Source organism: Rutilus rutilus, assembly GCF_951802725.1.
Source record: "Rutilus rutilus genome assembly, chromosome: 9".
Classification (NCBI taxonomy): Eukaryota; Metazoa; Chordata; class Actinopteri; order Cypriniformes; family Leuciscidae; genus Rutilus; species Rutilus rutilus.
Window position 1 is genome coordinate 14,118,491 of NC_140223.1, and position 15,187 is coordinate 14,133,677.

At 38.9% G+C, this 15,187-nt stretch overlaps 1 protein-coding gene across 1 annotated transcript; it reads left to right on the forward strand.

The window, feature by feature from the left end:
• The first annotated feature begins 390 nt into the window (after positions 1-390).
• LOC311297569 (calcium-activated chloride channel regulator 4-like) lies at positions 391-7,514 on the forward strand. Its single transcript, XM_084419923.1, has 14 exons — positions 391-592; positions 837-974; positions 1,072-1,213; positions 1,445-1,550; positions 1,635-1,803; positions 2,494-2,724; positions 2,836-3,057; positions 3,147-3,327; positions 3,443-3,549; positions 3,649-3,864; positions 4,641-4,905; positions 5,005-5,169; positions 6,476-6,700; positions 6,837-7,514. The coding sequence occupies exons 1-14, from the start codon at positions 440-442 to the stop codon at positions 7,220-7,222; spliced, it is 2,706 nt and encodes a 901-aa protein (XP_084276049.1). The 5' UTR covers positions 391-439; the 3' UTR covers positions 7,223-7,514.
• Positions 7,515-15,187: the final 7,673 nt, after the last annotated feature.

The following is a 15,187-nucleotide window of genomic DNA, read 5'->3' on the forward strand; positions in this document are numbered from 1 at the left end:
AGATTCATTATTATTTTTCATCAGCTTTACCATCACAGGAATAAATTACATTTTAAAATATATTCAAATAGAAAAGCTATATTAAATTATAATAATATTTCACAAGATTACTGTTTTTTTTTTTTTACTGTGTTTTTGAGTCTTCTTTTGTTGTCTGTGGGAAAGTAGCACTGAAGGTGTTTTCCTGTTCAATAACAGTCATATAAAGTTAAATAAGCAGCTATTGATATCTGATAGCTGATGATAGTTGATCACATGCTGCCCCATGACACTGTAATAAATGTGTTTTTTTATTGATATGACCCAGTCCCTTTATATTGGTATCATTCTGTCCATTCCAGTAAATGACATTCCATCTCAGGCCCTTCAAGTTAATCTTTGATTTGACATTGTTCAAAACGGGGTTTCGGGAGTTGCTGTTCATCTAAACTCTACAGCTATGGACTCAAGAACGGTGTTTGTCTTATTATGGACGTTGCTGTCGTCCACCTCCACTGGAATCAAACTAGATGTAGATGGTGGTTATGTTGACATTTCCATTGCGATCAGTTCAAAAGTACCTCAGGATAACACGCTCATTGATAAAATCAAGGTGAATGTGATTATTTTTGTCTATTTAACAAACTTTATGTGCATTCATTGTTTTATTTGATTCTGTGAAAGATGTCATAGAAGATTCTGTGTTTTATTTTTTTTAAATCTTTGAAATATACAGTATATAATCACAATTTGTTGACAGTATTTGTGAATGCACAAATGAAATAATAATTGCTTTTGAATAAATACACTGAGCAGAGTTTTTTTCTCATTTTATCTTTTCACTTTCCTTCTGACAGGACATGGTCACTGAAGGGTCACTTCATCTTCATCATGCATTGGATAAAAAGGTCTATTTTAAAGATGCTACAATACTGGTTCCATCTCACTGGAATAGTAAGGAATTTACCAGAGCAAGAACAGAGTCCTTTGATAGGGTACAGAGAATTATGGCATTATATCTTGTAAAATATTCATTTCCATTAATTTCATTCACATGTGATGTTGCTGACCCAATCTCAATGTCAAACACAGGCCAAAATAAAAATCGATAACGCTGATTCAACTGAGCCATATACTCATCAGTATGGTGAATGTGGAAAAGAGGGAGATTACATTCTTTTCACCCCAAACTTCTTGCTAAGTGACACTTTCGTTAAGGTTTACGGATCAAGAGGTGAACATTATTTATCCTCCTTCTACATTTATACGTTTATAGTCAAATAAGACATCTTAAAGTCATATTTGTTACGTTTGGCATGTTTGAGTTTAATTTGAATTGGACTTTAAGTTGGTTTTGCACTGTTTTCTGTTGTTTCTGATGTTTTTGTCATTTTCTCAACTAACCGTGACAATATTAATATGGTAGTCTGTTTGTTTTACTAGCAGCTTGTTTGTTTGTTTGCAGGAAGGGTCTTTGTGCATGAATGGGCTCATCTGAGATGGGGCGTTTATGATGAATACAGTAAAACAAAGAAATTCTACCACTCAAATGGCCGTATTGAAGCTACAAGGTCATAAACTGTTAATTAAAAAAGGGATATTTTTTAAATGTCCTTGGAAATTACAATCACTATTGATTTCTTGCTTATGTTTAGGTGTAGCAAAAGCATTGAAGGACAGTATTATGAACGTACTGCTGATGGATCTCTTCAAGCGTGTCGCATTGATCCACAAACTTCCCTACCTACCGATGAGTGCACGTTTTTTCCAAACAGAAATCAAAACACAGACAGCTCCATAATGTACCTACCAAGCCTGGATTCTGTAAGTACAGATTTTGCATGTTTCCACACATTCCAGAAAATTATTTTAGTAACTAATTAAACTTACAGCGTACAGTACATGAGTTCTGTCCTGTTTTCTTCTGTTTGCCAAGTAATTTGGACGTTACATCCCACAATTATTATCTACATCTACATCAATTGGCAACATCTGCTTGACAAGTTACATTTGCAAAATATAAAGTTTGAATTGCAAGAAGCTAATATTCATTTTTAGTTTGTCAGACATTACAATGAGATATAAAATTGAAATTCAGTGGCCTGAGGACACAAAGATAATTACAGAGCCCCTAAAGGGACCTTTGCAAAAATAAAAATATACAGACTTTCTGGGCTGTAAATGGGCTGATGGCGCAATACAGCTGTGTGCATTGTACTATGTGTCCAAGTCCAAGGGTTATTAAAAAAGGCTGATACAGTAAAAAATTCTCAAGATGTGTCTTTCATTAGGGCAGTGTATCATATTTCAAGGCCTTATGTCCACTTTAACAAATTTAACAGAGAAACCGGGGAAATTGTAACGTGAGCACACACCAAAAAAAAAAAAAAATCCTGTGTGCATGCGAAAGTTTCTTATGAGCACGCAAAAGTCTGTATATGTTTATTTTTTCAAAGGTCCATAGAAAATCTATTTTTTTTGTGTGTGTGTGTGTGTGACAAATTTTGTTTTTAGGTGATCACATTTTGTCAAGCAAACGATCACAATTATGAAGCCCCCAACCTGCAAAATTACAAATGTGGCAACAAACCAACGTGGACCGTAATATTTGAGGATTCGGTGGATAAAGACGCTCTTCGTTCTCTAGAACCAATGCAGTCCTCACCACCAGCACCAACTTTCAAAGTTGTGCAACGATTGCAACGGGTTGTTTGTCTCATCCTTGATGTCTCAGGAAGTATGCAAGTATGCAAACATAAAAAAAAAAAAGAAACTTCATTTGAAACAATAGTGCCTGCATAATTTTATCCTTTACACACTGAATACCATACCAATGAAATTAGTTCCATTTTCTAGGGCGCCAGAATCCTTCGACAGCGGCAGGCTGCTACATATTTCCTGGAGAGCATCATTGAGGATCAAGCCAGTGTTGGAATTGTGACCTTTAGTAGTAATGCTAATACTCTGAGCCCCTTGATCTCTATTGACGACTCCACACGAGAGAATCTCATCAAATTGTTGCCAAACACAGCAAGTGGAGGGACGTACGTGTGTAAAGGCCTCGATCTAGGCTTAAAGGTGCCATATTAATTGTTAATTTTACTGTTTGCAATATGTAAAGTGTATAGTTTATTCAAGGCAAATGCTCTCTATTTTCTAACCATCAGGTACTTGCAACAGACAATTTGGATGTTTTAGGAGATGAAATCATATTTCTAACAGATGGTGAGGCGACGGACAACATTAATGAATGTAGTTTGAAGGCAATTAACAGTGGCGCCATTATACACACAATAGCTGTGGGTCCCAATGCAGATATAGCACTGAGGGAAATGGCGAATCAAACTGGTAAGTAAAAAAATAAATAAGTATCTATTATGATTAAATAAGTAATAATAAGTAAATCTTATTACATCAATGCCAGTTTAATATGTAATGCAAAATTGTTGCATGATTAAAATAGGGGGGGTATTTTTCTATGCCGGTGATAATTTTACCTCCAACCAGTTAATGGATGCGTTTGGTTCGCTTACATTATCAACTGGAGATAACACAAAAGAACCAGTTCAGGTTTGGCAAGTAATTGCTCATTGCCCATGATACAAATATTACTTTGAGAGTGTCATTGATATTGAGTATTTTAATATTTATTTTTGTTTCATTCTTTAGCTAGAAAGTGTTGGAAAAACAACATCAGACTGGTTCAATGGGACAGTAACAGTGGATCAAACTGTTGGCAACAAAACCAGCTTTGTAATAATCTATGAAAAAAGTGTTCCTATCATTTCCATACAGTCACCAAGTGGCTCAATCTACAGTCGGACACAAATGAGTCATGAAGTATCTCTGAAAACAGTCACCTTTAAAGTTCCAGGAACTGCAGAGGTATGACAACTTTTATGAACCAGATATTCATTTTATAGTTCAGACCATAAACATGTAGGCTAAACATGACCTATTATCATACAATAAAAGACATCTGGGCCAAGAGTTTTAGATAAACATTATCAAAATATGTTCAACAACAACTTCAGACTAAGACAGAGTTTATTAAATATGGTCAACAACAACTTTGGATTTTGGACACAATTTGGCCGTCTGAGACAAATTTTGCAAATCCTAAAAGATTCCTCTGATCCTAGGCTAAAATCTGAAGTCTTTGATTGTTAGTTTAACATGTTCACCGACAGCCAAAATTTTACCTCTGACTTAATTCTGGCAGTGTCAAAAGATTTGACTCACAGTCCTGCAGTGTGACTTCTCCTACGACGACCGTCAAATTGTCTTTGTTTTTTAAGCCATCATTTCAATCCTGCGTGTAATGCAGCCCACTGTCACCAAACGTGTCATTGATTAATGATGTAAAACTCCGGACGAGTTTTCCTGTGTGCGTCTGTTTATAACACATTTTGACTGTCGTAGTCTGACATTAATGAAAACTGAGATCTTACAGTGTGACATGGATTACAGCGATGATCATGTTCATAGTCTGACAAGCAACAATCGTGAAGGACTATTATAAATTGTACAGTGTGCACCTTGCTTAAGACAGAGTTGATCAAATATGTTCACCAACAACTTCAAACTAAGACTGATGATTCAGCTAATACATTTACAGCAAACCCTTATTTCTTTGCTTTTACTATCCATGTGTTTGGTAGATTGGGGACTGGAAGTACAGCATCCAAAGTCCAACACTTCAGTCTCTGACTATAACAGTAACAAGTCAAGCGGCGCGTGCTGATGTTCCCCCTATCATAGTCAAAACCCGCATGAACCAGCAGTTCAGTGACGGCACTAAACCCATGATAGTGTTTGCTGAGGTCAGTCAGAATTACAGGCCTGTAATAAATGCTGAAGTGTGGGCTACGCTGGAGTCCCAATCTGGGTCCGCAGAAACATTACAACTCCTGGACAATGGAGCAGGTAAATTACCCATCATTTTTGTTTCAAGTGTGCACTCAACTTAAAATATAAATAAGGTACATTTCCAAATTATATAACTCAGAGATCCATCTTTTTCAGGTGCTGATGCTTTTCAAAATGATGGCATCTATTCCAGATATTTCACAAAGTTCAAAGATGGGAGAAGCAGCTTGAAAGTGAGAGTGAAGAATCAAGATGGACAAGCCAGATTTACTTTACAAAAAAGGGGTGGTGCCCCATACGTACCTGGATACGTGGTAAACGGTAAACCCTTGGTCGTTTTGAAAATAAATTTAAACTTGGATCACATCTGAAAAGAAAACTTAATTCAGACCAACAGCACAATCGCGAGTATGATATTATTGTTATACAGCAGTTCATTACAAATTTTTACATTTAATTTTTGCCAGCAACAATAGTTCCAAATGAAGCTAAAGCAGAATTGTTTGTAAAGTCACTTGTTTCGCTTCTGAATAAATCGGTTTTTGAACAAGTGAATTCTAATCGACCGAAAGTGTCCTGCGAAGTGGATTTCACAGGGTAATCCACCATCAAAGGGACGCTCCATGATCAGTTCGAAGGGGCATTGCAAATGGCATCTACGGATTATAAGGGTTACATTGATACAATACTTTACAGGAAGAGAAAAACAAAAATGTGCCCACCAGTTATTGCGCATCTCTCCAGCACTTTAAAGTTTGTATAAAATAAAAAATAAAGGCCTGGTTTCACAGACAGGGTTTAGATAAAGCCAGGATTAGACATCTTGAGACAAAGTAATGGCACTAATGTATTTTAAGATATGTCAGTACAAGTTGCTTTCAGTTAAAACAGCTCAAATATGCATTTAGCTTAAGCCTAGTCTGTGAAACCGTGGGGAAAAGAAGTTGAGGATCTTATTATTGTGTTTAATTAATACAATGTGTGTTTTGTAAACAGCCGTTCATGGGTATAAAGTGTTCAAGACACAAAAATCACAATGCAACTTCCATGATTACTATCAAATAAGATAAGACATATTCATAAAACCAAATTACATTATTGTATTAAACAATCGCAACAGATATTTTTCACATTCAAATATGACGATTTATATTCATTAAAATAATAATACATTTTTACATAATATGGATGTATTATATACACATGTAGGCTATATTACACAAATATATGGTAATTTATATTATAATTATTTACAGAAGTATTACTTGGCCATAATACCTCAAACTGTTTGATGACGTTGCATTTAGTCAAGTGAAGTGATCTTCAACAGGTATCCTGTGCTAAGTGAATAGAGATAAGTGAACACTGCGTAGGGACCCTGATTATTGGAATGTAGCTTGACTCAAAGTTTAGTTCCTGAGTGAATGATTGTTTGGAACAAATCATTTGAGATGATTAAATTACTCACTTGTAAAAGTACTTGTATCTATGTAACCTGCAGAAAGAGTCAATGAATCCATGCACAAACTGAAACTAAGAATATAAATGTCAATAGTAAGCTACACAGTCAGCTGCTTAAAGAAAAACTTCAGAATCAAGCAGATTCAGGTGATTCCTCTAATTCCAGGTGTGGTGGAGCTGAACCCTCCCGAGCCTTCAGTTCCTGAGGAACCACTTGAGGTCGGAAGCTTTACCAGAACAGCCACTGGAGAGAGTTTTACAGTGGATTTAATGGGCTCAATTCCACCAAATTTCCCTCCTAACAAAATCACAGATCTGAGTGCTGAGATCCAGGAGGACTCTGTGCTTCTCAGCTGGACGGCTCCTGGTGAGGACCTTGACCAAGGGACAGGTAAAGCACACAATTACTATACCAGAATTTAAATACAAGGTTTTTAATTTCTTCACTGACAAATTGTAGTTTCAAATTTCGATCATGAAATAATGTCAATTTTATTGTCTTCGTGGCATGTTTCTTTTCCTTTAAGCGAAATCCTATGAGATCAGGTGGAGCTATGACCTTCAAATGCTTCGAGAAAGCTTCAGCAATGGCCATGCAGTCAACACAACTGCCGTCTCACCGCACGAGGCTGGATCAGTTGAACAGCATTCATTCAATTTCAGTTTCACAATCCAAAATGGCACCACAATGTTCTTTGCAGTTCAGTCTGAAGACAAAGAAAAAGCGAAATCTGAAACCTCCAACATTGCTCAAGCTTCAAAGATCCTCCCTGATCCAAAACCCCAAGGAATATCAAACCCAGGCATGAATTTGACAGTTCTTGTCATTTCTTTGTGTGTGGTAACTATGTTCATATGCTTTGTTGCTGCTGTCACTACATGGGCAGTGAGACGCAGAAAACGCCTTGGTTAAAGCATTATCTGGAATTAACAATCTGATACACACAATCAAAATCAATCCTTATGTGTAAATTAAACATAACCATGCATCCAACTACTTAAGAATATTTCTTACAATAATCATCTCTATCAAACAGACTTTCTAACTTCCTGAATATTTTTCCAAGTACATGTATTGCTATCTCATTTAGAATTCCCATTTATAGTTGATTCTCAATCGATTTATCTTCCTCTGAAATGTGAGCACCTTTAAATACAAATGAACAAAAACATTTCTGTACAATAAAAGGCTTGTATTAAACTTTCATCATGATGATTTAAAACACATTTTTAGTTGATTCATTATTTGAATTTTAAATGGCGACCTATTATGCTATTTTTCAAAGTGAACTTGTTTTTGGGCTCTACTAGACTAGGTTGTCATGCTTGAATGCTCAAAAAACACTTAATTTTTCCACATTATTTGACATTTTTGCAGCACCTCTCTTCCCAGACTGTCAGTAAGACTCAGTTTAGTTCCTCTCTCTATGAAGCCCCTCCTTTTGAAAACAGACTCTGTGCGTGATCCAATATGGTGGTTCGGCTGCTAGACTGCAACACTGTAAACAGCTCCAAGATCAGGTTTTCAGATATCATTTTCTCTCTTTTCGATCACTTTTTTCCCCATTTCACATTTTCTCCCATTACAAAACTGGACTACAACATTATACAACCTGGATCATTCATTAAAGGTAGACTATCATCCACCAACACATGCAGACTTTTCAACTTAATGTATTATTCTTCAATTCAAACAAACCTGATTCCTGTGGAAGTTCAAACGTGCTGTATAACACATGAGAATGAACCTCACTGGTTCTTGCACGTCAAGCAAACATGCTTGAGCTTCTGTTTACCACAACTGATGTCTGTGTGGATTAGATGATTAGATTAGATTCAACTTTATTGTCATTACACAAGTACAGGTACAAGGCAACGAAATGCAGTTTAGGTCTAACCAGAAGTGCAATAGCAGCAAGTGCAGGATATACAGTGGTTCATAAGTGCAGAACATGGATATGTACTGAATAAATATAGAGTTGAATACTATTATAAACAAAAATTTACAGATAGATTGTCCTATGAATATAATATACAGATAACTCTTACTGTGAACAGAATTTACAGCTAGAAATGTACTGAATATAATAATATACAGATGGCTATTACTATAAACAGAATGTTTACAGATAGATATGTACTGAATATAATATACAGATGGCTGTTACTATAAACATAATTTTACAGATAGATATGTACTATGAATATATATACAGATGGCTGTTACTATAAACAGAATGTGAGCATAATATACAGATGGATATTACTATAAACAGAATTTTACAAATAGATATATGTATAAGTTAGGCTAATGAGCAGTATAACAATGGATTTAAAGTAGTGCAAATAAAGTTTGGACAGAAGCTATCCGAGTGAGTGCAGTGGAAAGTAATTGCATATTACAGTTAAGGTACGATATTGCAATGTATATATAACAGTCGGTACTGTAAATAAACAGTCGGCAGTGCAAATGAGCATATTCCAGTCAAGGTAGTAGTGCAAGATGCATATGTAAACAGTTGTTACTGTAATAACAGTCAGCAGTGCAAATGAACATTATAGTATTGCAAATAACAAAATGGAGGCAGGTGTGAGGAGGGAGAGGAGAGTCAATCAGTATATAAGGGGAGTGGGATCAATGAGGGTTAGAGTTTAATAAAGAGACAGCTCTGGGGAAAAAACTGTTCTTTAGTCTGCTGGTCCTGGTCCGGAGGCACCTGAAACGCCTGCCGGAAGGCAGGAGAGAAAACAGTCTGTGGGCTGGGTGAGAGGAGTCCTTAAGGATGCTGCGAGCTCGATGCAGACAGCGTTTCCTCTGGATGTGCTCGATGGCAGGTAGTGGAGTCCCAGTGATGCGCTGGGCGGTTTTCACCACCCGCTGCAGTGCCTTGCGCTCTGCAACAGAACAGCTCCCATACCACACTGTAGCACAGTTGGTCAGGATGCTTTCTATTGCACAGCGATAGAAGTTCACCAGGATAGTGGAGGAAAGCTGATTCTTCCTCAGTGTCCTCAGGAAGAAGAGGCGCTGGTGAGCCTTCTTGACCAGGCTGGAGGTGTTGGTTGTCCAGGTCATGTCCGCCGAGATGTGGGTCCCCAGGAACTTGAAACTGGAGACACGCTCAACAGCCATTCCATTGATGTAGATGGTGTCGTGTGTGCCTCTTGACACTTTCCTGAAGTCCACGATGAGCTCCTTCGTTTTGGTGGTGTTGAGGAGCTGGTTATTTTCGGTGCACCATGTGGCCAGGTGCTTGATCTCCTCCCTATAGGCAGTCTCATCGTTGTTGCTGATGAGACCAATCACCGTAGTGTCGTCCGCAAACTTGACGATGGAATTAGATCCGTACACAGGCTTGCAGTCGGAGGTGAAGAGGGAGTAGAGGAACGGGCTTAGCACACAGCCCTGTGGTACACCAGTGTTGAGTGTGATGGATGTGGAGCAGTTGGAGCCTGATCGAACATTCTGGGGTCTGTTGGTCAAGAAGTCCAAAATCCAGTTGCACATGGAGGTGTTGAAGCCCAGGTCTCCAAGTTTGGCTATTAACTTAGTTGGGATGACAGTGTTGAATGCTGAGCTGAAGTCAACAAACAGCATGCGTGCATAAGTGTTCTTATTGTCCAGATGTGTGAGCACAGAGTGCAGTGCCATGGAGACTGCATCCTCTGTGCTCCTATTGCTACGGTAGGCAAACTGGTGTGAGTCCAATGTGGATGGTAGAGAGTCTTTTAGGTGTGCCAGGACCAGCCGCTCAAAGCACTTCATTACGATGGGTGTGAGTGCTACAGGGCGGTAGTCATTAAGGCACTTCGGGCTGGAGTGTTTTGGCACTGGCACAATGGAAGTGCATTTAAAGCATGTTGGTACAGTTGCTTGGGCAAGAGACAGGTTGAAAATGTCTGTAAAAACCCCAGCGAGCTGCTCCGCACATGCCCTGAGTACGCGTCCAGGGATGTTGTCTGGTCCAGCAGCCTTGTGCGCGCTGATCCTGCTCAGTGCATTGCAGACATCTGTGGAGGAGAGTGTGATCGGTGGGTGGTCAGCTGAGGATTTGAGCTTGGTGGCAGTTTCTCTGTTGTCTCTTTCAAAGCGAGCATAAAAGTCATTTAGCTCGTTCAGGAAGTTGACATCAGTGGCTGCGGGGGTGGAGTGAGAGGGTTTGTAGTCACTGATGGCCTGAATGCCCTGCCACATGCGCCGAGGGTCAGCGTTGGAAAAGTGTCCCTCTATCTTAAGCTTGTAGCAGTGCTTGGCCTCTTTGATGCCCCTTTTCAGATTTGCTCTGGATGTGCTATAGGCTTGTGCATCTCCTGATCTGAAGGCAGTATTGCGTGTCTTCAATAGGAGTCGCACTTCCCTGTTCATCCATGGCTTCTGATTTGGGTATGTGGTGATCTGCTTCTGGGTTGTAACACTGTCAATGGTGGTATTAATATAATCCAGTACAGAGGAGGTGTAGCAGTCAATGTCCGTGTGAGAGCCACTGGTGGCTTGAGAAGCAAACATACTCCAGTCTGTGTGTAGAAACCTTTCCTGGAGTGAGAAATCTGCCCCCGCAGGCCACACCTTGATGGTCTTCACTGATGGCTTCACGCGATTGATCAGAGGTGCATATTTGGGGGTGAGGAACAAAGAAAGGTGATCTGACTGTCCCAAGTGGGGGAGGGGTGTCGCGACGTAAGCTTCAGCCATGTTTGTGTAAACATGGTCTAAGGTTTTGTTTCCTCTGGTGTGACAGGAAACATGCTGGTGAAATTTCGGTAGCACTGACTTTAAGTTTGAATGATTAAAATCACCCGCAACAATAAACGCAGCTTCCGGGTGAACGGTCTGTTGTTTACTGATGGCTGCGTGAAGTTCTTTCATAGCAAACTTGGCATCAGCATCCGGGGGAATATAGGCTGCAGTTATAATAGTGGAAGTGAACTCCCGCGGTAGATAAAACGGTCTACATTTAACCATGAGAAACTCAAGGTTAGCTGAACAATGTCTCCCAACAATAGCAGAGTTTGTGCACCAAGCTTTGTTAATGTAAATGCACAATCCACCACCTCTGGTCTTACCGGAGCCATGTAATGTTCTATCCGCCCGGAATGTATGGCGTCCCGCTAGCTCAATAGCGTTGTCCGGTATTCCGCTGTTTAACCATGTTTCCGTGAAAATTAGAACATTACAGTTCAAAAGTCTCTTGCTGTATGTGATGTTGAGTCGAATCTCCTCCATTTTGTTCAACAGCGACCGTACATTGGCAAGGAAAATGCTGGGTAAAGAGAGCCGGTGTGGTGTTAGCTTTAGCTTAGCTCTTAGTCCTCCGCGCTTCCCCCGCCTTTGTTTACGATCTCGCCGGCGCCTGCGAGCACTTCCGCCCGGCCGGGCAGAGTGCATAGCCTCGGGTGATCTGGCGATCTCAGGAAGGAGTCGAAGGTTGTCCATAAAACTGTCGGAAATTCGCAAACCAATATCCAAAAGCTCACCTTGGGTGTACGATGTTAAGGCACAACTGTTCTGGACGAACAGACCCGAAATGAGCAAGAAAAATACTGCTAAATTACAGAATCTGGAGAGACCGCGAGCCTCGCGATGTACTCGCGCCGCCATCTTGGATCTTCTGGATTAATATTTATATGTGAATTAAAGCCTAATGACGTCTCAGACTATCTGATGGCAGATATGTAAAAGATAAGGGTTTTTCCTACTTTTGAGCAATTTGTTACTGTTTTGTACATGTTGTCATATTAATTATAATTCAAATGAATTTTGTTTTATTGACCACAATATTATTGTTGATAATTGTTGACAGGGGCACTTTTGATTAATTTTGAACTAGGGCAGGGGCTTGAGAAGTTTACCAAACTGTGATGACTTGCACTTCTGAGAACCCTGGAAATGTGAAAAGAGTCTTTCAAAATCTAGACCATTTTTTGGAGGGTTGGTGCAATGTTTTAATTTATGACTGAATGGCAAGAAAAAGAATTATGCAATATTTTATTGTGTCCCTTGTAATATGATATCACAATGAAGCAGTATCTGTAACTTCTCAAGGTTGAAGAAGATGAAGTTCCAGGCAAAAGATCCAAAATACTCAATATTTATTTAAACTGAAGAATATACGAAACAGTGTGCGTGCACAGACAAAAGAGTGCTAACACAAACATTGACCGACAACTGAATGATGGACAGAGAGAACTTAAATACATAGACAGATGAACACAAGACAGGTGATGCAAATGATGATGATGATGAACAGGAGGGTAATTGAGGGAGTGAGTTCAGGTGTGGAAACAAGGAGGATTCTGGGAACTGTAGTGAAGACAGGACGATGACAGACGGTGAATGTGACAGTATCTATATATATAAATATATTTATATATATAAATATAAGTGATATTGCATATTGTTGTCATTGCACAGGGAGAACATTTAGGCTACTGTTCATGAGGCAGACTGCCTGGGGGAATAAACTTATCTTGTGTTTGCTGCTCTGTAGTGCCAGACAGCAAAAGTTCAAGAGAAGGTGGTTTAGATGTGAGGGATCCAGAGTGATTTTCTGAACCCTTTTTCTCACTCTGGACGTATATAGTTGTTGGCGGGTGTACAGCCTTTGGCGGGTTGGCGGGTGTAAAAATGTTATATATTGAAGGGGTGGATTCTTGAATCCACTGCTGCTTCAATATATATATCCTTTTGAGTGGTTTGTAATCAAGTTATTAATCAATATTTATCCTTCCAAATATTAAACGATTTGAATGAAGCTTATGAGATTTAAGTAGAATTACATCTGTTCACTGTAACATGCTCTCTCCTTGTTTTTGAGAGAAGCACCCACCCAAAACATCTAGCTGACAATGAAAGCCGGTCACTGGAGTCACTCAGGCATGTCTCGTATGGGACCAGTTCAAAGTCAAAGCATTAACTTTACTTTTCATCTTCAGTCACTATAGAGATGCACAAGTTCACACTTACATACAATTTGAGGGGGTAAAGTTTAATGCGTATTTGGCGTGCTGTCCGGAGGGACGGCTCTGAGCTCGAACCCAGAGTACTCCCCCCGTATGTAAATGTTTTAGGACTAGAAGTGTGGAGAAGGGGTGGTGGGGAGATGCTGCAAAACTGTCAATGAATTGAGGTGAGACTGCTGAGTCCTGCTGAGACCTCTTACCATTGATTGCTGAGTGCTCTCCACTTGTGTTAATTATCTGAACATGCTCCTACCGAACTTTGTTAATAAAACCTCATATACAGTGAGGAAAATAAGTATTTGAACACCCTGCTATTTTGCAAGTTCTCCCACTTGGAAATCATGGAGGGGTCTGAAATTGTCATCGTAGGTGCATGTCCACTGTGAGAGACATAATCTAAAAAAAAAAATCCAGAATTCACAATATATGATTTTTTAACTATTTATTTGTATGATACAGCTGCAAATAAGTATTTGAACACCTGTCTATCAGCTAGAATTCTGACCCTCAAAGACCTGTTAGTCTGCCTTTAAAATGTCCACCTCCACTCCATTTATTATCCTAAATTAGATGCTCCTGTTTGAGGTCATTAGCTGCATAAAGACACCTGTCCACCCCATACAATCAGTAAGAATCCAACTACTAACATGGCCAAGACCAAAGAGCTGTCCAAAGACACTAGAGACAAAATTGTACACCTCCACAAGGCTGGAAAGGGCTACGGGGAGACAGTAGGTCATGTTTTCCTAGAATGCAGAAAGTATAGGGCAGAAAGAAATATATTCTTTATTAAACTGACAGGACTTGGAGTTAAGGCTTTTTCTCTTTTATCTTTGTTTGGTCACAGTGTTAAGCATAAACTGATCTCCAAGGCAGTTATTCAGTTCTTGCATGATACAGGACTGTATGTAAGAATTTAAGCCAAACTTTGACCTGTGGAGGGCAGTAATACGCTCAGCAGCGTCTACACTGCCGGAATCCTATAAGAAGAAGAAGAAGAAGAAGGGCTACGGGGAAATTGCCAAGCAGCTTGGTGAAAAAAGGTCCACTGTTGGAGCAATCATTAGAAAATGGAAGAAGCTAAACATGACTGTCAATCTCCCTCGGACTGGGGCTCCATGCAAGATCTCACCTCGTGGGGTCTCAATGATCCTAAGAAAGGTGAGAAATCAGCCCAGAACTACACGGGAGGAGGTGGTCAATGACCTGAAAAGAGCTGGGACCACCGTTTCCAAGATTACTGTTGGTAATACACTAAGACGTCATGGTTTGAAATCATGCATGGCACGGAAGGTTCCTGTTTCCAGACATGCAAAATGTATCTTTGGTCATTTGCAGTGCGTTGCATGCAAACATATGGAATGAAGTAATTAATCTAAATATTTGGTTTCAGGTGATGTAATTTTGTCGTGAAACCGAGCACAATTATGCAGCCCCAAACTTGCAAAATAAAAAATGTAGCAACAATAGTTATATATATTACTCGGTAGAGAATAGGAACACTATATATATACTGTATGTGTGTGTATATATATATATATATATATATATATATATATATATATATATATATATATATATATATATATATATATATATATATATACTGTATGTGTGTGTGTATATATATATATATATATATATATATATATATATATATAGTGTTCCTATTTATTAACTAGCCTGTGTGTATACATATTAACATATCTGTTATGATTTATTGTATGTCTGAAATATCAGTTAAGAATTTTGATCTTTTTAATCATGAAGTGTTTCACCACTTTCCACTTGACAAGTCATGTTTGATGTCATTGAGAGCTGCTCAATATATTTCATGAGATCCTGTGAGAGAGCTAATAAGACATCATGTAATGTACATTAGATATAAACACATCACTATGCCTTACAGCATCTTAAC